The 22,383-nt window shown below is 48.8% G+C and overlaps 1 protein-coding gene and 1 long non-coding RNA gene across 5 annotated transcripts in view; both read right to left on the bottom strand.

Annotated features, from left to right (window-relative positions):
- Window positions 1-484: 484 nt before the first annotated feature.
- On the bottom strand, window positions 485-1,410 carry LOC125740537 (uncharacterized). Of its 4 annotated transcripts, none has more exons than XR_007397655.1 (3): window positions 1,357-1,410; window positions 1,175-1,232; window positions 485-740 (listed from the first exon to the last, which is right to left on the bottom strand). It is a non-coding gene; the product is annotated as an uncharacterized LOC125740537 (long non-coding RNA). The 4 variants fall into 4 exon arrangements; XR_007397656.1 differs by lacking the exon at window positions 1,175-1,232 and adding an exon at window positions 865-922; XR_007397653.1 differs by lacking the exon at window positions 1,357-1,410 and adding an exon at window positions 1,295-1,348.
- Window positions 1,411-14,163: 12,753 nt separating this feature from the next.
- Window positions 14,164-22,383, bottom strand: part of LOC125740196 (cilia- and flagella-associated protein 44) — a 24,522-nt gene continuing 16,302 nt past the window's right edge. The window contains exons 18-33 of the mRNA XM_049011071.1: window positions 22,020-22,349; window positions 21,781-21,928; window positions 21,531-21,661; window positions 21,258-21,448; window positions 21,005-21,164; window positions 20,756-20,933; window positions 18,246-18,704; window positions 17,839-18,042; window positions 17,491-17,686; window positions 17,318-17,419; window positions 16,039-16,169; window positions 15,836-15,952; window positions 15,286-15,487; window positions 15,038-15,198; window positions 14,816-14,950; window positions 14,164-14,422 (exon numbers count right to left, since the gene is read on the bottom strand). Coding sequence (XP_048867028.1) covers window positions 14,258-14,422; window positions 14,816-14,950; window positions 15,038-15,198; window positions 15,286-15,487; window positions 15,836-15,952; window positions 16,039-16,169; window positions 17,318-17,419; window positions 17,491-17,686; window positions 17,839-18,042; window positions 18,246-18,704; window positions 20,756-20,933; window positions 21,005-21,164; window positions 21,258-21,448; window positions 21,531-21,661; window positions 21,781-21,928; window positions 22,020-22,349 — 3,010 coding nt within the window. The 3' untranslated portion in view covers window positions 14,164-14,257. The remainder of the gene's footprint in view (window positions 14,423-14,815; window positions 14,951-15,037; window positions 15,199-15,285; window positions 15,488-15,835; window positions 15,953-16,038; window positions 16,170-17,317; window positions 17,420-17,490; window positions 17,687-17,838; window positions 18,043-18,245; window positions 18,705-20,755; window positions 20,934-21,004; window positions 21,165-21,257; window positions 21,449-21,530; window positions 21,662-21,780; window positions 21,929-22,019; window positions 22,350-22,383) is intronic.

The raw sequence follows: 22,383 nt of genomic DNA, 5'->3' as shown, positions 1-22,383 counted from the left end.
GTCCCCCATCCACCGAAGCCCAAGACGCGCTCCCCATTCCGCGCCCTCAGGAAACTGCTCAAGGCGCAATCCCGCAACTCCACCTTCCATTCCAGATCTTTGTCGCGTTCTCCCTCAAGCGCAGGAGCGCTCTTTGATAATACAATCAAAAACAAATACACAACTTTATTGATTGATTGTCTAGCAACATCACAAAATACATAATTAAGCATAACAGCCTTCCAACAGAAATTAATTAATTATGAGTAAGTGCGAAAGGATTGGATTTAGAAAATTAAAAAATCGATTTAAATTAAACAGCAGACACATTAAGGTACATATTAAAATAAGGTACATTTTCTATTATAGGAGAAAAGACCTATAGGCATAAGAGAATGGCAAAGCAGGTTAATGAGTTGTTGAGGGATATAGAAGAGAGAGGAATCATTAGACAAATATGCATAAACACGCAATGATACCTGCCTTCCTCCCTCAGAGACTCACTTATACCTGCCTTCCTGCCTCTTACACATACTGACACTCACCTTCCTCCCTCACAGACTACTTATACCCGCCTTCCTGCCTCTCACACATACTGACACTCGCCTTCCTCCCTCACAGACTCACTTATACCCGCCTTCCTGCCTCTCACACATACTGACACTATCCTTCCTCCCTCAGAGACTCACTTATACCAGCCTTCCTGCCTCTCAGACATACTGACACTCGCCTTCCTCCCTCACAGACTCCCTTATACCCGTCTTCCTGCCTCTCAGACATACTGACACTCGCCTTCCTCCCTCACAGACTCCCTTATACCCGTCTTCCTGCCTCTCACACATACTGACACTCGCCTTCCTCCTTCACAGACTCACTTATACCCACCTTCCTGCCTCTCACACATACTGACACTCGCCTTCCTCCCTCACAGACTCACTTATACCTGCCTTCCTGCCTCTCACACATACTGACACTCGCCTTCCTCCCTCACACACTCACTTATACCTGCCTTCCTGCCTCTCAGACATACTGACACTCGCCTTCCTCCCTCACAGACTCCCTTATACCCGTCTTCCTGCCTCTCAGACATACTGACACTCGCCTTCCTCCCTCACAGACTCCCTTATACCCGTCTTCCTGCCTCTCACACATACTGACACTCGCCTTCCTCCTTCACAGACTCACTTATACCCACCTTCCTGCCTCTCACACATACTGACACTCGCCTTCCTCCCTCACAGACTCACTTATACCTGCCTTCCTGCCTCTCACACATACTGACACTCGCCTTCCTCCCTCACACACTCACTTATACCTGCCTTCCTGCCTCTCACACATACTGACACTCTCCTTCCTCCCTCACAGACTCACTTATACCCGCCTTCCTGCCTCTCACACATACTGACACTCTCCTTCCTCCCTCACAGATTCACTTATACCCGCCTTCCTGCCTCTCACACATACTGACACTCGCCTTCCTCCCTCACAGACTCACTTATACCCACCTTTCTGCCTCTCACCCATACTGATAATCACCATCCTCCCTTGCACACACACTAATATCTGCCTTACTCCATCACACATACACTGATACCCGCTTTACTGCTCTCTCACACACACCTTTGGAGGTAGATAGCGCACGTACAGAAAGTAAAAATCCAGAACAAGATTTTGTTTCAACCAAACAGTTGAGTGCTCTGTGACTATGAGTCTTTATACTGAACAGGATAGTTGAAACAAAATCTTGGTCAGGATTTTTACTTTTTTACTTTTACTTACCCTCCCATGCACACTAATACCTGCCTTCCTCCCCCCCACACACACTGATACCCACCTTCCTTCCTCTGATACACACACTGATACCTGCCTTGCTCCTTTACAAACATTGATATTGCCTTTCTTCTCATCACACACGCACTTATACTAGCCTTTATGCCTCTCTCACACACTGATACCTGCCTTCCTCTCTCAGACACACTGATACCTGCATTCCTCCCTCTCACACACTGATACTTGCGTTCTTCCTCCCTCACACACGCACAGATACCCACTTTCCTCCCTCACACACACTGATACCTGCCTTCCTCTTCCCTTACATACATACACTGATACCCACCTTCCTCCTCCTCCCACACACACACACACACTGTTACCCATGTTCAGAGGTGGATAGTTCAGGTGCAGAAAGTAAAAATCCAGACCAACCAACCAGGTGAGAACTCTGTGACTGTGACAGTTTACACTGAACAGGTTAGTTGAAATAAAATCTTGGTCTGGATTATTACTTTCCAGACCTGAACTTTCCACCCCCCCCACACACACAAACACTGATACCTGGCTCCCCCCCCCCAACCACACACACATATACACTGATACCTGCCTTCCTCCTCCCGCACACACAGATATCCCTTCCTCCTCTTTATCATCCTCCTCTTCCCTCCCCCTGCCCTCCCCCAGCCCCCATGCTCCCTGCAGGCTGCATTAGGCCTACACAAAGGCCATTGTCCCCTGGCCATAAAAGGCCCATTAACCATGCTGCTGTGGCCCTCACGCCCGCTGCCCAGTGCTCCCACAGCAGGTCCTGCTCCCAGCCTGCCCTGCGGCCCCCTCAGCGCCTACCCCCCCCTCCCAGGATGGTCCCTTCTTTCAGCTCCGAACCACCAGCGGTTTGGACGCTAGCTGAGGGGGGGCTGTTCCTGTGCCGTGGCCCCCAGGCTATGAGCAGAGTGTTCTCAGCCACATACCGAGCCCTGCCTCCTCCTCCTCCTCCCCCCCCCGTTATTCAGTGGGCGCCATGGTAACTGGCCCCTAGCCCAGGGCCTCTGGTTGACTTCAGCAGCTGCGTCACTGTGACAAACTGCAGACGTGGGACTCTCACACACACATACATATTCAGACACGCATACACACGCGCACCTCCATGTGACTTCATCAGAGTCACAGTCAGGTGAGTAGGCTGTGCTTTCACTCCCAAGGCCGTGTGGATGGGACAGCGCCCCCCCCCCCCCCGTGCTCTGGATCCCCTTGATCACACAGGCACAGGCAGCTGCAGATTAACTGTGACTGATTAACTGTAAATGCAGTTTACAAATCGGCACAAACATGGAACCATCTTGTGAGATATGGCTACTGGATGCGGATCCATGTGTGATATTTCCAAAAGTTCATAATAAACACACAGGGTCTCTCTCTCTCTTTCTCTCTCTGTCCCACATGGTGTCTCTCTCTCCCTCCCTCCCTCCCTCCCTCTCTCTCTTTCTCTCTGTCCCACATGGTGTCTCTTTCTCTCACTTTCTTTCTCTTTCTCTGTCCCACATGGTGTCTCTCTCTCTCCCTCCCTCCCTCTCTCTCTTTCTCTCTGTCCCACATGGTGTCTCTCTCTCTCTCTCTCCCTCCTTCCCTCTCTCTCTTTCTTTCTCCGTCCCGCATGGTGTCTTTCTCTCTCTCTCTCTCTTTCTCTCTGTCCCACATGGTGTCTTTCTCTCTCTCTCTCTTTCTCTCTCTGTCCCACATGGTGTCTTTCTCTCTCTCTCTCTTTCTCTCTGTCCCACATGGTGTCTCTTTCTATTCACTTTCTTTCTCTTTCTCTGTCCCACATGGTCTCTCTCTCTCTCTCTCTCTCTCTTGCTGTCCCACACACAGTCTTGCTCTCACTCCCTGGCACTGTCAGTGTTGTTTCTCTGTCTGTGTTGGATTATGAGCTGCCTGGATGAAGCAGGGAACTCAAACTCCTTCCAGATGCTTGACTGTCTGCTAATTGCGTTTGGAGCCATAGGGATCCCAGTGTCAGTCTGCATAGTGGGACCATTCGGCTTGGCCCAGCACAGCTCGATTTCTGCAGGATTATGCAGAGAAGAAAAACAAGTTCATTCCAGTCTCTCTCTCCCTCGACCTCCATCTCTCTCCATCTCTTTCCTGTTTCCTGAGTTCAGTGCTGCCAGACAGTCATAATTAAGCAGGAAAGTGATCGTCCCCCGGGCCGTGCTGACTGTGTGTGTGAAGTGAAACTTCAAGGGGGGGCGAGCATCCAACAGCAAGCCTGAAGGAATGTTTTAAACAGCGGCTAATGCATGTATGGCTGAATTAGGCCATTCTCTGCTGCCCTTAAGCTTTCAGAAAGAACACAAATTCGCTGTACGCTTATTAAATGAAGTCCAGTAACATTAAATGGAGCCAAGAGCTGAACATTGGAAAAAAAAATAGTGCTTCGTTTGCTCAGGCTAACTTCGAAACTCAGACCAGCAACACAAGTGAAAAGAAAGAAAGAAGGAAAGAAAGAAAGAAAGAAAGAAAGAAAGAAAGAAAAGAAAGAAAGAAAAATGTTAAACTGTATAAGTGGGTGAATGTTTGAGTTTTATGAGGGTAGGAGGGTATGTTTGAAAATTAGAAATGTGAACGAAATACAATTTGTGTGTGTAAGTGTGTGTGTAAGTGCATATGCGTGAGAGTATGTGTTTGTAAATAAGCAGCTGTGAGGATAAATAAACACAGCAGCTGAGTTTATAGCTCTACTATGACCAGACGGCAAATAGCATGTTTATCCTGATATTATTCATGTACGGCCCACAGACACACATAGATACGCAGACACACACACAGACACACAGACACACACTAACACAGACACACACACACACTAACACACACAGACACATACACTAACACAGACACACACACACACACTAACACACACATCTTTAAGGGGACTGCTCATTCACTTCTATGGGAAAAATACTAACACTAACTATGACAACCTTAACTCCCACCCTGCACTAACCATAACCGTAAGTAACCAAGCAAAATACAAGAGTTTTTTCATTTTTAGTTTTTTCATAGCAGTCACTGATTTTTATAAAATAGAGTTTTCCCTTATGGGGACCCGCATAAGGGAAAAAAAACGGATATTTATCACGTTATGGGGACATTGTGTCCCCATAAGGATAGGTATACCCGCTCACACAGACACACACACAGACACGCACACTAACACACACTAACATGGACACACAGACACACACACTAACACAGACACACACACACGGTAACACACGGACACACACACAGTAACACACACTAACACAGACACACACCACACACTAACACACATTAACACAAACACACACACACATTAACACAAACACACACACACTAACACAGACACACACACACTAACACACACAGACAGACACACAAATGTCCCAACCATCTAAACTGCATTATTTTTAGAAGAACTCCTCTTGCCCAAGTCTCTGATAGGATGCACGTTTAATGAGAGGAGCGGGGCTTTCATTAACCAGGCGTGTTTACAGAAACAGCCCGATGACAGCAGTGATGCCAGGACAAGAAAGGGGAGGAGAGCAAAAGAAAGCAAAAGGAAGTCTCAGAGCGGGGAGGGAGAGCCCGGCCCGGGGCCGAAGAGAGTGGAGATGAAGCTTTCGCAGACACAGTGGCTGTGAAGTGTTTGCAGGCAGAGCCAGTTTGGCTGAAGGAGCAGCCCTCCGATAAAACAGCTATGAGCTGTGGAAAGAAGCTGTTATGAGCAAACTGTTAGGTTTGTGTATACATGTAGGCCCCCGCCTGTCGCTGTCTCTCTCTCACACACACACACACACACACACACACACACACACACACACACACACACACACACACACATAAACACACGTTTATATTCATATCTTTGTGGGGACTCTCCATGCATTTTTGTGGGGAAAATCTCAACGTTAACCCCCACCCAGCTAAATCTAACCATAAGTAACTAAACTAAATATGAGCCTTTCTATCTTTTATGATTGCATTCACAGATCTTTGAGGGGAGCTGAAAAATGGTCCCCACAATGCAATATAAACCTAATCCACTCTCTCTCTCTCTCTCTCTCTCACACACACACACACACAAACACACACAGTCAGTGATTAATCCATAGCAGATTCAGGAAACTGCACATTGAGGAGGAGGGATAGTCAGCCTATCCCACATAATCAGCTTCAAAGGCTAAAAGCAGCAGGAGTCCCACTGAAGAGGGGTGCAGAAGAAGCAGTTACAAAATAGAGAGAGAGAGAGAGAGAGAGAGAGGGAGAGAGAGAAAGAGAGAGGGCATCCCTTCATCAGCCGGGCTCAGCTGGGACGGAAGGAGAGCAGCCAGTGAGGGGTTAACTCAGCGTGTGTGAGAGGATCTGTGTGCAATTCAGTCAGCTTCATACGACAGAGAGAGTGCTTATGAGATACATATTAAACCACAGAAATGGTCAGAAAGACGATCACAGACACACACAGACACAAACACACATACACATAAATACATACACAGCTCTCCTCCAGCTCCAGTGGGATGGTTGCCAGTTCCTTGAGAAAATGTTCTTTAAAGCACTAATTAGAAAAACAACAAAGCTCATTAATAGTTAGAACCCAGCTCACAAGAAAATGAAAAAAAGCAATAATTCTGTGAGGAGCTGGTGGTCCGCGAAAGCCCTGTTTACCTACCGCAGCAGTGGCCTGCTTGGCACATCAGCGTCAGCGTGTTTGTGTGTGAGAGAGCGGGGAGAGCCAGAGCACATGGTCCTGTTTAAAATGAAATACAATCTTGCTTGAGGTTATTTTTCCTGTTTTTTTAGACTTCATTAAAAACGGGAGTGTGGGTTTTTTCCCTGAAGGGAACAGGCAAATAGTACATTCCACTATGTGATTGGAGCTGGAACGAGAACCATCTGAAGGGGGAGCAATCCAGCAATCCAGGGTAGATGTCAGAACAGCTGGCAGACACACACAACACAGGCACACACAGTACAGATACAAACAACACAGACACATACTACACAGGCACACACAGCACAGATACACACAACACAGGCACACGCAGTACAGATACACACAACACAGACACAAATAACACAAGCACACACAGTACAGATACAAACAACACAGACATATACTACACAGGCACACACAGCACAGATACACACAACACAGGCACACACAGTACAGATACAAACAACACAGACACATACTACACAGGCACACACAGCACAGATACACACAACACAGGCACACACAGTATAGATACAAACAACACAGACACACACTACACAGGTACACACAGCACAGATACACACAACACAGGCACACACAGCACAGATACAAACAACAGAGACACACACTACACAGGCACACACAGCACAGATACACACAACACAGGCATACACAGCACAGATACACACAACACTGGCACACGCAGTACAGATACACACAACACAGGCACACACAGTACAGATACAAACAACACAGACACACACTACACAGGCACACACAGCACAGATACACACAACACAGACACACACTACACAGGCACACACAGCACAGATACACACAACACAGGCACACGCAGTACAGATACAAAAAACACATACACACACAGTACAGATACAAACAACACAGACACACACTACACAGGCACACACAGCACAGATACACACAACACAGGCACACACAGTACAGATACAAACAACACAGACACAGGCGCAAGAAACACGGGCATAAGCAGTACCACCGCACAGAACACAGGCACATGTAGAACAGACACACAGAACACATGCACACACAGTACGAACACACACAATACAGGCACACGCAACACAGGTACATGAAGTACAGACAAACAACACAGGCATATGCAGTACAGACACACATAACACAGGCACAAGAAACACGGGCATAAGCAGTACAGCTGCACAGAACACAGGCAGATGCAGAACACAACACACAGAACACATGCACACACACTACGGACACACACAATACAGGCACACGCAACACAGGTACATGCAGTACAGGCATACAACACAGGCACACACAGAACAGATACATAGAACACAGACACACGCAACACAGGCACACAAGAAAGACAACTACAGGACAGGTATACGCAGCACCAGGGGTGTCAGAAGCATTTTGAATGTGGGGGACATACACTGGGGGGGGGGGGTCTGGGAATCCTCCCCCAGAAATTTTTTTATGAATTAGATGCCTTTTCCTGCATTCTGGTGTACTTTTAACAGGTTGTTAAACACTTAATTTTACCTACAAAAGTCACTTAATTCAATGACTATTTTAGAGTCTCAACAATAAGTCCTCATTCAACTAGTGCATATTCATCAGCCTGTTTTTAACTGCTACCCACTGCTATGCCTAAGATAATGAAATGAATGTGACACAGTTTATCACCAACAATGAGTTTATGGCTGCATTTTACTTTTTAATTTGTGTATTCTTTTTATTTAGTTTAAGATGTAACACAACATGCCACTGTACTGAGCAATAGTGACACTCAACTGTTCCTTTAAAAATAATAATATTCATAATTTCACACAATAAACAGGCAGGGCATGGCCTGCATTGACGATTCACTTCACTTGCATGTGGTTTATTGCTGTTGCTAATCCGGAAAACCCGGAGACGTCTTTCAGTGGTATGTCTGTTCTCATATCGATCAAGTGGAATGGATTCTTTTGAGAAGCAATATAAACAGCGCTGGATGAACTAATGTTTTATGTTAAATGTGGAAGGTCCAAATCCAAATAAATAATTATGAAATGTGAGGGACACACATCCCCCTCAGATTTAATGGTGGTGATGCCCATGCACGGCACAGACACATGCATCACAGGCACATGCAGCTCAGACACATGCATCACAGGCACACGCAGCACAGACACATGCATCACAGGCACACGCAGCACAGACACATGCATCACAGGCACATGAAGCACATACACATGCATCACAGTCATACGCAGTACAGACACACGTAAGACAGACACACACACAGACACATGCACCAAACATTCAACACAGACACACACACCAGGCATATGCACTGCAGACACACACACAGACAGGCATGTGCATGCATACTCACAGATATACACACATTTTCATTCACAAATACACATGCCTGCATACACATTGTGGCATTCTGAGCTGCTACTGATACTTGGGTTGACAGAGATCAGTGCTTGATGTTCTTCCTGCCCATGTGGACGGAGAGACTCAACCCACTATTACTGCACCACAACACCCTCATTAAGTATATAAATATCCCTCCTTACACCACCAGCCCAAAACCCAGGGAAACGGAGCCAACATGGCTGCTTTCGCGGCTTGTGTCACAGGCTGCCATCCCTAAATCGAGAAAAACTGAGCCAACATGGCCACCCTCACGACCGACGTCATGCTCTGCTATGCTTAAACCCAGGGAAATGGAGCCAACATGGCAGCTTTCATGCCATGTGTCACACGCCACCATGCCTAAACTCAGAGAAATGGGGCCAACATGGCCACCCCCACAGCCGACGTCACACTCTGCCATCCCGAAACCCAGGGATACAGAGCCAACATGGCCGCCGTCAATGTCAGCATCAGAATCACACTTCATCACCCCAAAGCCCAGGGAAACGACATTAACACTGATACCCTCATGGCTCATGGTGGCGTCACACTGAGAAACAGAGCCAACATGGCCCAGATGGGATTTGAACCTCTAACCCTGGAGGTGTGAGGCACCAGTGTACCCTATCACATATGCAGACACACACACATACACACTTTTATTGATGGTCATAAATTCACAGACATGTTCTAAAGGTTGCAACACACAGTCTGAGAACTACATTTTCTAATGCGCGCGCACACACACACACACGCACACACACACACACACACACACACACACACACACACACACGCACACACACACACACACACACACACACACACACACACACACGCACACACACACACACACACACACACACACACACACATAAAGTAGGATTCCAGATGTGACTTGAAAGCTTTGGCTTAGTGACAGAAATGGGGGTGTGGGGCGGGGGGCTTAAGGGTAAAATTACTTTTCCTGGCATGAATACTGAAATTTATTGGCTCAGGTGTGTGGAACTTCTGTTAGAAAAATTTTAAAGAGAAACACAGTATTTGCTTGTGTGTGTGCTTGTGTGTCTATGTATGGTGTGTGTGTGTGTGTGTGTGTGTGTGTGTGTGTGTGTGTGGAGGCAGTCCCTTAAGGCTACATCTGAACACAGACCTGTACAGCCGTCCTCCCTGACAGGGGCCACATGAGTCATGTGACCTCCCACCTTCCTGCCCTGGGTCTCTCAGTGCAAAGGATCCTGAGTTATCAGACACAGATGCATAGCGGAATCCCCGTCAGCACCAATCAGAATGGCACCTGGGGGGGATGGGCATCCCCTGGGCCTCAAGCTCCTTTCTCAGCTTTCTTAAAGTCATAGAGCAGAGGTCATGAATAGCAGCTTTCCTGCCATTAGGACGCATCTCCTGAGGAGGGAGGGGGGGGGAGCAGGAGGGCAAACAAGATGGAGTGAATTGAGGCTCCAGTCTGTTTTCTGTACTTTTGCTGCTCTTGTTACTTAGACTCCTTCCCATCATTAATTGCTCATTGCTCACTCCGTGGAGCTGAGCATGCTGGGTAATCAAAACAGAGCTGATATTACATTCCATTGGAACTCAGAATCTCTGCAATCCTGGTATCAGAATTCAAGATGGCTGTGCCTTTCATCTAGAGAAATGAAGGCTTTAGTTATATACAGTTTATTAGTGCATGTGTATTGTTTGTTTCACAAACTACACACTGTACTGTCCAACCGCTATCTGTGGATATGTTGCTAAGGTGTGTGTATGCGCAAAACATCACAGAATGTGTTGTTATGAACTGATATTGTTAACAATTGCTAACAATGTACTTGGCTTGAATTGGTTACTTACCTCAGAAGTTGGAGTTGGAAATGACGTCGTATCTGAGTTCCAGGACAACAAGTCAAAAAACAAAGACGGACACCAACATGCGTCGACCAGAATTCTGACTCCTTGAACTGGGACACGGTTGACTCAGGTGTGCTGTCATTCCCACCAGGAAAATGATATGCAGCATCTGTCGGATTTAGGGTACCCCAGTTTAAACGGACTATATTTTCACTATCATTCACTTACATTTAGCCCAGATCACTTTAAATCAGAGTTTTATCCAGCTAAGCAAGAAATCCTGCTTCATGATACAACCCCAGTTCTACTTTTTTGTATTTTGAAAGAGCAACACAAAAAAGGTTTTCCTTCTGATGTCCATCTTGGTTTTCTGACTTGTTGTACCAGAACGTGGTTAACTCGGGTGTGGCGTCATTTCCAACTCCAGCTTCCGAGATAAGTGAAATGCAGTATGAGCATGCTGGGTAAGAAAAACACAGAGCTGAGCATGCTGGGTAAGGACAGCTGAGCATCTGGGTAAGAAAAACACAGAGCTGAGCATGCTGGGTAAGGACAGCTGAGCATGCTGGGTAAGCAGTACAAAGAGGTGATCCTGCGTTTGATTATCTCTCTCCAAATTGGAACTCGGATGAAAACATCACGAAAAACATCACTTCCCATCGGAAACATACCTCTTTTATGACGTTGATATCAGAATTTTGTTGTCTGAGTTTCCCCTGTGACGTCATTTCAACATGGCGGCTTACACAGTCAACAGTAAATATAGTTTATAAATATTTAAAAATGTTTATTTTGTAATTATTATTTTATAAATGTAATTGCACGTGTTCGAGTTGAAGAGTACCATATCGTGACCATAAGCAGTATCCTAACATGCAATATCAGATTTTTACCAGACTTGTTAGTGTCTTTTGTTTGTAGTTTGTTTGCCTCTTGAAAAAAGAATATCGGTATGAATAAGAACATAAGAACTATACAAACGAGAGGAGGCCATTCGGCCCATCAAGCTCGCTTGGGGAGAACTAAACTAATAGCTCAGAGTCGTTAAAATCTTATCTAGCTCTGATTTAAAGGAACCCAAGGATTCAGCTTGCACTACATTATCAGGAAGGCTATTCCATACTCTGACTACACGCTGTGTAAAGAAGTGCTTCCTTAAATCCAGCTTGAAATGTTCTCCCGCTAATTTCCACCTATGGCCACGAGTTCGTGTATTTAAACTAATGCTGAAGTAACTATTTGGTTGAACAGCATCCAAACCTGTTAGAATCTTATATACCTGGATCATGTCCCCCCTCAGTCTCCTTTGCTTGAGACTGAACAGATTTAGCTCAAGTAATCGTTCCTCGTATGACATTCCTCTAAGACCAGGAATCATTTTTGTGGCCCTACGCTGCAGCTTTTCTAAGGCCACAATGTCCTTTTTAAGATATGGTGACCAAACCTGCACACAATATTCTAGGTGAGGTCTCACCAAGGAATTGTATCATCTTAGCATTACCTCCCTTGACTTAAACTCCACACACCTGGAGATATACCCCAACATCCTATTGGCCTTTTTTATTGCTTCCCCACACTGGCGAGAATGGGACATGGAAGCATCAACATACACACCAAGGTCTTTCTCATGATCAGCTACCTTTATTTCAGTGACACCCATGAATGTACTAAAATGTTTTTAAAAACTTTTAATGTGGATTGACTAGTTCGTGTTTCTTGTTTGTATGTCTCTCAGAAAAAAGTCTCACTCCAAATCTGCTAAGATATAAAGCAACAACACACAACAGCGTATTCATGGAGGCAGCCATGTTTGTTCCGAGATGTGGTAGCTCGAACGGGAGATTGTCAGACATGATGTCACTCACCTCTGAATGTCCGAGTTCCAAGAGATAATTGAATGCACCATGAGCATGCTGGGCTAGAAAAATACAGAGCTGAACATGCTGGGTAAGATAAACAGAGCTGAGCATACTGGGTAAGAAAAACAGAGCTGAGCATACTGGGTAAGGACAGCTGAGCATGCTGGGTAAGCTAAACACAGAGCTGAACATGATGGGTTAAAAAAACACAAAGCTGAGCATGCTGGGTAAGAAAAACAGAGCTGAGCATGCTGGGTAAGAAAAACACAGAGCTGAGCATGCTGGGTAAGGACAGCTGAGCATGCTGGGTAAGGAGAAGAGTGAGGGCCCCTTTCCATTGAACTGCTGAGAAACAGCCGTTCCAAATTGATTTATGGATGTAAATGGCTGTTAATTGATTATGTGTGACTTGGGAAGGGTATTCTCAGAGGCCCTCTAATCCCCACAGTAACCCCCCCTCCCCACACGGATATGCGAGGGGACACTCTTATCTACACGTTAGGAAGGGGCTCAGTACCAATAAACCCAAAATTACCTATGGAGACCCCAGCCATTAGTATACCACACTTACATGCTAGAATATCCAGGTTTTTTTTTTTTTTTTTTTGCGGCCTTAAGGTTTAGACTCTTACTGTCCTCCATTCTAATGGGGGAGGGGTTATTTTGATGGAGCTTCTTATTGGATATGGAGTTTTCCGGAATATGGGAGGAACTCTGGACTGATGCCTCAGCAGGGTGGACACAGAAAATGCATAACAGAATATTTAATGTACCCCGGAGAATTACAGGAATGGGTGAGCGGTCTCACTGAAGCTGCTTTTTGGTTTGAAGTGTTTTATGGCCAATAGATCGAGCTGCATGAGCAGTGATCGTCACAGATTATGAAGGCTGAGTTTGCTCACCATCTCCTATCAGTATGAAGCACGGTGATGCAGCATTTTCATGATGACTGGCTAATTATATGGCTTGTATTACAGATATTCGTATACTGGTTGTGTAAAAAATGAAGATGATACTGGGTGGAGATTAATGTTTATTTTCGTTAGTTTAGGACGGTTTGATGCCATTTTGCAAAGATTTCAGTAGACAGCAAATAGACCTTCAGAAAACCACTGGCCAAGGCTCTTCCTTGTATCGCAGGCTGGGGGGGGGGGGGTAGACTGTGACCATCACATCCCTATGGGGGGCAGCACGACTCTCTTCCCTCCCCTCCCCTGCAGAGAGTCATTTCTCTGGCTGTCAGAGCTGACATTGCGTGACAAATCGGCAGGATAGAGAAAGGCGGTCTGTGGATTGACATGCTGTGATGATGTGACATGCGTGCCTCCATTAGAGTGAACCGTAGGCAATCCTGCCCCCTTAATCGCCCCAATGCAGCAGAACGGGCTTTACAGAGTGCCCCCTGTCTGCTGTCTTTGGTACTGTGAAATACTCACACTGCAGCAACAGCCCACTGCATCTCCACACTGCAAATGCTCAGCTTCACGCTCATCTCCAAGGCCACCAGCAAAAGCAGCACACACATCACAACAGTAAGACAAAAGCATGTTTATTTCTCAGCTACATATGTCACATGTACGAGTTTGATAGCTGTGTTACACAGGCGTGTAGGTGCACATTTTGCCCATCAGAGAGGGGTGGTGGGGGGCAAGGGGGGGTGGCCTCCCTTGCGTAGCAGAGCACCGATCTCAACTTGCAGGACTTGTATCTCACACGCTTGACGCTGCAGCAGCTGCTGGATCCCCGATATGTCCCTGTCCACCACCCGCTCCAACGTCTGGAACTGAGCTCCCTGTGAATTAGACAGGGAAAACACATCGCACATGTCTTTTCAAACATGTATACATATGCATCCACACAGTTCTCTGCAAACGCACAGGTGTGCATCATCTCATGCATGTCTGCAGACATGGGCACACTTGCATTATCATGTGTTTCTGCAAACACGGACTGAATCATCACATGTGCTGGCAAACTCTGCACATACATACATCATCACACGTCTCTGCAAACATACACATGCATGCATTTTCACATCTCGGCAAACATTGCGCACACATGCATAATCACATCTCAGCAAATATATACACACATGCGCATGCATATTTGAAAACACACCCACACATGTATCATCATGCCTGTTTTCAAACACGCCCAGGCATGCGCATACGCTAGCTGTAGGTACCATCTTGCCCTGCCTCGTGTCCAGCCTGTTTTCCAGCTCCTTCTTCTGAGCCAGCAGGTTGCTCATAGCCCATAGAGCCTCTGTGTGCTGCCTTGTCACCTCCATCACAGCCCGCTTGCACCTTGCCACCTCCTCCTATCCCAAGGCATGCAGACAAACATGCATGGGCACAGCTGTCTGGCAGGGGCATCACGCATGCTCAGGGGTGGATCGGGGCCTTGCCTGCCACAGCTGCATCTCCTGGGCGCTGGCTGCCCCGTTGGTGCTCCGCTCCTGCCACATCTCCTCCAGGATCCTGCTCCCACAGAGCGTCAGCAGTGCCTCCAGGTCCACTGGACGGCCGAACTTCTTCAGCATCAGCTGCTCGCACTGGAGCTGCAGCTCTGTGGAAAGGCAAACATGCGGTACTGCACATGCACACACACACAGAAACCTGCACATGCACGCCCATGCACAGATCGACGGCGCACCTTGGATCCTGGCCTCCATTTGTTTGCAGTCGTGATTCAGCTGCACGTGTTGCTTCCGGGCCTTTCGGTAAAGTGCCTTCTGCTGCCTCTGCTCTACCTGCAGCTGGACAATTCGCTCCTGAAGGCCTGCCAGAGCGGACGTGTTCAGAACCAGTGCTTGAGTGAGTTTGGTAGGAATCAATCCGTTATGGAGGAACTCGATCTGGGGTGAGGGGGGGCAGTCAAGTTTCAAACAAAGAACTGACACAGTCAGAAAGAATACAGACACAGACACCCAGACAGACACAGCTCATACATTCCTGTCATTGTGGGGACTCTCCATTCATTTCAATGGGGTTAGGGTTAGGGTAATCCTACTATGATAACCTTAGGCCCTACCCAGCCCTGACTTAACCATAAGTAATCAAACAAAATTCAAGACTTTTATTTTAGTCCTTTGATTGCATTCACAGATTTTAATATTTTTTTCCCCCTGAGTTTCCCCTTGTGGGGACTGAAAAAATACATAATAAAATAACAATTATATGACTGCACACACACACTTCCTTACCTGATTCAGTCTGAGAGGAACCACTACGTCTAACTGGTTCACTTTCTGCTGTTTCTCTCGGTTAAGCAGCTCTATGTCGCCCTCTACTGCCCTGAGGCTACTCTGAACAACTCCCTCCTGCAAGGCAGAGTGGTCATTTGGAGCAAAGCTGCTATCGATTTGACATGGACTTCCCCCCACACCCCCTACCAAACTGTGGTCACCTTCTTGGCCAGGGAGTCACACTCCTTCCTGAGGAACTCTGCGTTCTTTCTCTCTTCTGCCAGCAATTCCTCCAGCTCCAGGCGGCTTTCACGTAGCTGGATTGTGCCCTCAAAAAGATCCAGGTCACAGTCTGGGAAGAAGCACAGAGACTCAGAGAAGTGGCTCAGAGACAAACAGACACCACAGAGAGACATGGCTCAGAAACTGACAGATGCCACAGAGAGACACGGCTCAGGGACAGACAGACGGCACAGAGAGATGTGGCTCAGAGACAGACAGACGGCACAGAGAGATGTGGCTCAGAGACAGACACCACAGAGAGATATGGCTCGAAGACAGACAGACACCACATAGAGATGTAGCTCAGAGACAGACACCACAGAGAGATATGGCTCGAAGACAGACAGACACCACATAGAGATGTAGCTCAGAGACAGACAGACGCCACAGAGAGATGTGGCTCGGAGACAGACAGACACCATAAAGAGATGTGGCTCAGAGACAGACACCACAGAGAGATGTGTCTCAGAGACAGACATCACAGAGAGATGCGGCTCAGAGACAGACATCACAGAGAGATGCGGCTCAGAGACAGACACCACAGAGAGATGCGGCTCAGAGACAGACACCACAGAGAGAAGTGGCTCAGAGACAGACACCACAGAGAGATGTGGCTCAGAGACAGACACCACAGAGAGATGTGGCTCAGAGACAGACACCACAGAGAGATGTGGCTCAGAGACAGACATCACAGAGAGATGTGGCTCAGAGACAGACACCACAGAGAGATGTGGCTCAGAGACAGACACCACAGAGAGATGTGTCTCAGAGACAGACATCACAGAGAGATGTGGCTCAGAGACAGACATCACAGAGAGATGCGGCTCAGAGACAGACATCACAGAGAGATGTGGCTCAGAGACAGACATCACAGAGAGAAGTGGCTCAGAGACAGACACCACAGAGAGATGTGGCTCAGAGACAGACACCACAGAGAGATGTGGCTCAGAGACAGACATCACAGAGAGATGTGGCTCAGAGACAGACACCACAGAGAGGTGTGGCTCAGAGACAGACATCACAGAGAGATGTGGCTCAGAGACAGACACCACAGAGAGATGTGGCTCAGAGACAGACATCACAGAGAGATGCGGCTCAGAGACAGACACCACAGAGAGATGCGGCTCAGAGACAGACATCACAGAGAGATGTGGCTCAGAGACAGACAGATGACAGAGAGATGCAGCTCAGAGACAGACAGATAGTGTCAGGACTCACTGGGGGGGCACGTGGTATCATCTACACTGCCACTCTCAGAGTCTTCATCCTCATCCCAGTCCGACTCTCCCTCCGACTCTTCAGCACTGTCCCATTGCTCCTCTGGGGAGACCCACAGGTCACACATACTGTTCTCCCGTACTCCCCCCAGCCCAGTTAAAACCTGTGCTCACCTATCTCCCCAGGCTTCTCCTTCTTCTTCACCCGCTTCATCTTCTTCCTGAAGACCTTGGTGAGGAAGGGGCCCCACTTGTTGTTTGGCCCTAAGAGCGCCTGAAAGGTGGCATTGAGAACCTTCTCCTGCTCCTGCAAATGGGTCACGTCCTGCTGCTTAACCTGCAGCTGCTGTCTGGTCTCCTCCAACTTGGACTGAGCGCAGACACACATGCAGACGCAGACACACACACAGACACACATGCAGACACACGCACAAACACACAGGCAGATGCAGACGTATGTCAATGTCAAGTTGCTGGAAGTGTTGCATACTCTATGTGTCCCACACGCAGACTTCCTCTCACCGCGAGCAGCCACCACTCCTCCTGACGCCGGCACAGCGCCTCCTGCAGCCTGTCTTCTCTTGTCTCAAAGTCCCTGAGCAGAAGCAGCTCTTGGTACAGTGTGATGTGCCGCAGGTCCCACAACTTCAGCTTCACATCCAACTTCAGCTTGTCATGACGAAGGAGCTTCAGCTGGGTGTCAAAGTCTGACATGTCTTGTAACATCTGGAGGGGGGGTGGGGGGGGGGGGGGCAGGGCCTTAACATGGAGAACAACACTGGGCCTGGAGGCCATGCAGGTTCAGACATACGCACACACACACACACACACACACACACACACACACACACACACACACACACACACACACACACACACACACACACACACACACACACACACACACACACACACGCACACACACACACCTGGGCCAGCAGGCTGTCCTGCAGGTGAAGCAGCTTAATCTCCTCCACACGCCTCATCTCCTCCTCCAGCTCTGTGAAGGCGTGACCTTCCAGCTGGATGGACTGACAAGGGGGGCAGTCACTGATGGGCATGTTGTCGTGCTCTGCCTGCTCCCCACCAGCATGCTCCAACAGCTCTAGTAGGCCAAGCTCCTCCCTCTCCCCACCAAGTGGAGTTCTCCTTGCACGCAGGCTCTGCAGGTGCAGCAATGTGGCTGGGCTGGGCTGCAGCTTTTGCTTGCGGGTCTCCTCAGGCAGTGGGCCCAGGATAGTGGGAAGGGCAATACAGAGGGCGGGAGGCAGCTGCGCCTTCACTGCCTGCAGCTGCTGCATCTGAGTGCGCAGCTGGGACAGCAGCTGCAGCTTGGAGTCACGCAGCCCAACAACCTGACTGTTCATCTGGGTCTTTCTCCGGTGAATCTGTAGTGAAATCAACATGTGGAGTCACTTGTGTCATTTTCCCAATGACTCTGCTGTCATACTCAGTGACTCCCCACCAGGGGCCCCTCACGCCAGCTTCCCAGTGACCCCGGAATTCCACCAAGAACAGTTGCAGTGCATTCCTGTTCAAATGTGGTCAATGCGGCTGATTGCCTCCACAGTAGCCAATGCTGGTGATTCCATCAGAAGCGCTGCGGTGCAGTACAGAAGTGTCCCAGAAGCGTCTCTCTATTCCGCTACTCTAAAGATATGTGCCAAGTCATTTCCCCAGTGAATCTCCTGTGGTACCCAGTATCTCTCTGCCAGGGGGCTCTGGTGTTGTTTCTCAAGCGGCTCTGCTATGTTGCTCAGTGATCCCCACCAGGGGGCCTTCTTGTCATTTCTCCGGTAACTCTCCTGTCATATTCAGTGACTCCCTGACAGGGGGCCCTCATGTCATAACTCTTCTGTCATACTCAATGATCACCATCTAAATGTTAGGGGCCCCTGGCAGGGAGTTGCTGAGTATGACAGAACAATCACTGGGGAAATGACCCAAGGCCTCACAGGTGGGGATCACTGAGTTTTAAAAGAGAGTCACTTGAGAAACAAAACAAGGGCCCCCTGGCAGGGAGTCAATGAGTTCAATATGAGAGTCACTTGAGAAAAGACATAAGGGTCCTGTGACGGGGAATCACTGAGTATAATAGAAGAATCACTGGGAAAATAGCTCCAGGGTCCCTTGGCGAGGATCACTGAGTTCAACAACATAGTAACTTGAGAAACAACACAAGAACACCCTGGTGATAAGTCGATGAGTTTGATAGGAGAATCACTGAGGAAATACGAGGGCCCCCTGGTGGGGATCACAAGAGAGTCACTTTAGAAACGACACAAAGCCCCCCTGGTGAGGGGTTACTGAGTACGACAGGAGAGTCACTGAGGAAATTACACCAGGACCCCCTGTTGGGAAGTCACTGAGTATGACCGAAGAATCACTGGGGAAATTTGAAGGACCATAGCATGGATCACAGAGTTTGACAAGAGAATCACTTTAGAAACAACACAAAGGCCCCCTGTTGGGAGTTGCTGAGTATGACAGAAGAATCACTAAGGAAATTTGAGGGCCCCCTGCCAAGGATCACAGAATTCAGCAAGTGAGTCACTTTATAAACAACGCAAAGCCTGGCGGGTAGTTGCTGAGGCTACATCTGCACTAATACGAAAATGTTTTTTAGGAGAAATCGACATGAAGAGAGCTAATCTGGAAAGGGTCACGAGCTAAGTGCAAACCAACTGGAGCTCACTGATGTAGGCATAATAAAATGTTAACATTTATGAGCTTCCACAATAATGCGTTTACGGAAAGATGAAAGGTTGTCAGAGAGAGGTGAATTTTTTCTCAGTTTCTGGAAAAAAAAATCTGTGGTACAACAAATGGAAGGCTTAATTGGCAGAAAATGTTTGCATTACTGAATGAAAGTGTATTAGTTTGGATGGGCCCTTAGTATGACAGGAGAGTCACCGAGGAAACTACCCGAGGGCCCCCTGTTGGGATGTCACTGAGTATAACGGAAGAATCACTGGGGAAATGACACAAGGGCCCCTGGCAGGGAGGCACAAAAGCCTACTGGCAAGGAGTTACTGAGTATGACAGAAGAATCTGTCTGGGAATCTGGGGAAACAACCTGAGGGCTGTTTGGTGGGGAGTCGCTGAGTACCAGAGGAAACACTGGAGAAATGATACGAGGGCCCTTGTCAGGGACTAGTTAAGTACAACAGGAGAGAAACTGAGGAAACTACATGAAGGCCCCTTGTAGGGAGTCCCTAAGTATGACAGGACAGCAACTGGGGAAATAACATGGGGTGTTGCTGAGTATGACAAGAGAGTCACTGGAGAAATGACACAAAGGACCTCAGGTGGGAATCACAGGAATACAACAGGAGAGGCACAAGGGCATCCCTGGGCAGGGAGTCTCTGTAGAAATGGCACTAGGGGCCTCTGGCAGAGAATCACTGACATCCAAGTCATCGTAGTGCCTGAATCATACCTCCTCCTCCAGTGTCACCAGCTGTGCTCTCTTTCTCTCTGTGCTCATTCTCCGGTGTTCTGGGACTCTGAAGTCGTCAGCGGTCTTCAGTTTGAAGTCCCCCATGTTCTCCTGAGCGTGCTGGATGGCCTGCACATCCTGGGGATCCTCTGCGGCCTCGCTGGGCTTGCTGGCCAGACTGCAGCAAATGACATAGAGTCAGGGTCATGTGACAAAGGGCATGGCAGTCGACACGGCAGCAGCACTCACAGGTCGGCCCACTCCTTCCTCCGCTGCTCGATCTTGGCTTTTGCCCTGTTGACCTTTTCAGAAGCTTTCTGCAGCTTCTGGGCCTGTCGGGCAGCCAGCCTGCCTCTCCCAGTCTGCTGGGGCTGAAGGCCACCATGCTTGGGCAAAGTCTCTGCAACCACTAAAGGCACAGGAGGACACTTTAATCTGCACACGTACCTATTTGTATTACACACTCACTCGTACAGCCATGTATATCATCAACTGATCGTACAGGCTGCCTGGACCGGTGCCGCCATGCCCCCTGGTTCTGTTTCTGTCCCAGGGAGCTGCTTCTCTGGCCCAGTGCCGGTACCATGGATCTGCTGCTCCGGTGAGGGTGTCAGTATGCGATAGGTGGAGACCCGATGGGGACTTTGAAAAGCCACCACAGTGATGGTGTCCGACTCCAGCGGATCCCCAAACCTGCAAGAGACAGGTCACACAGCACTGCCGGGCAACCAGAGAGATGCGGCCAAGCTGTGTTCCGGCTCAGCGGGGCCCCTACCTATCCTGAAGCTTCTTTAGGCTGAGCCGGTACCACTCCCTTTCCCAAGCCAGTTTCCTCTGGGTTTCGGCGACCCGCTGGGCCGTCATCTGCTTCACCTCCTCCTGAAAGCGCTGGTCCAGTGTCCGCTCCTGAACCAACAGGAGAGGTGACACCAGAACATCAAGCGATGGGAGGGCTGCTGAAGGGGCTGAGTGGGGTAGACCCAGACTGGGTTGGGGCAGAGTCAGGTGGGGGCAGGGGCAGGTACCGTGTGTCTGGGCAGCTCCCGGCTCCTCCACTGCAGCTCCCGGAAGCGCTTCTGCAGCTCGACCAGCTCTCTGCGCAGCTCTGCTTTCCTGTGCTCGGCCTCCTGCGCAAGGTGCTCCAGCTCAGTGCGCTGCCTGGCCATCTCAAGGCTGTGACCAACAGATTAGCGAACAGATTAACCAGGTTACACTGACATGGAGCCCCAAGCAGGGCAGCACGGGGAGCAGCAAACACACTGACCTGTAGGCATGGGGGTCCTCTATGTCCTGGGCCACTGTCTGTCTGTGCAGAGGTGGGGGGGGTGAGGCTGACACCTGGCCATGCGGGGCGCCATGACCCCCCCACGGGGCCAGCAGGCTGAAGGAGAAGATGTTGCCGTCGTCGCCGGCAGTGAGCACAAAACGGTCATCATGGCTAAAGCGCACGGCACGCATGGCCCCGTTCTGGCTGTCATGGACGCCAAGGACCCAGGAGGCCCGGAGGGAGCAGAGGTGCGGGTCTTCTGTCTGTAGGGGGTATGCCCGGAGACAACCCGTCTGCATGCCACACAGGAGCAGCTGACCGCCGCAGCTGAGAAAGGGAGGGAAGGCGGGAGAGTGAGAGT

This window comes from Brienomyrus brachyistius, chromosome 4, assembly GCF_023856365.1.
Source record: "Brienomyrus brachyistius isolate T26 chromosome 4, BBRACH_0.4, whole genome shotgun sequence".
Classification (NCBI taxonomy): Eukaryota; Metazoa; Chordata; class Actinopteri; order Osteoglossiformes; family Mormyridae; genus Brienomyrus; species Brienomyrus brachyistius.
The sequence above is the reverse complement of the archived record's forward strand: the minus strand, read 5'-3'. Positions and strand labels throughout refer to the sequence as shown.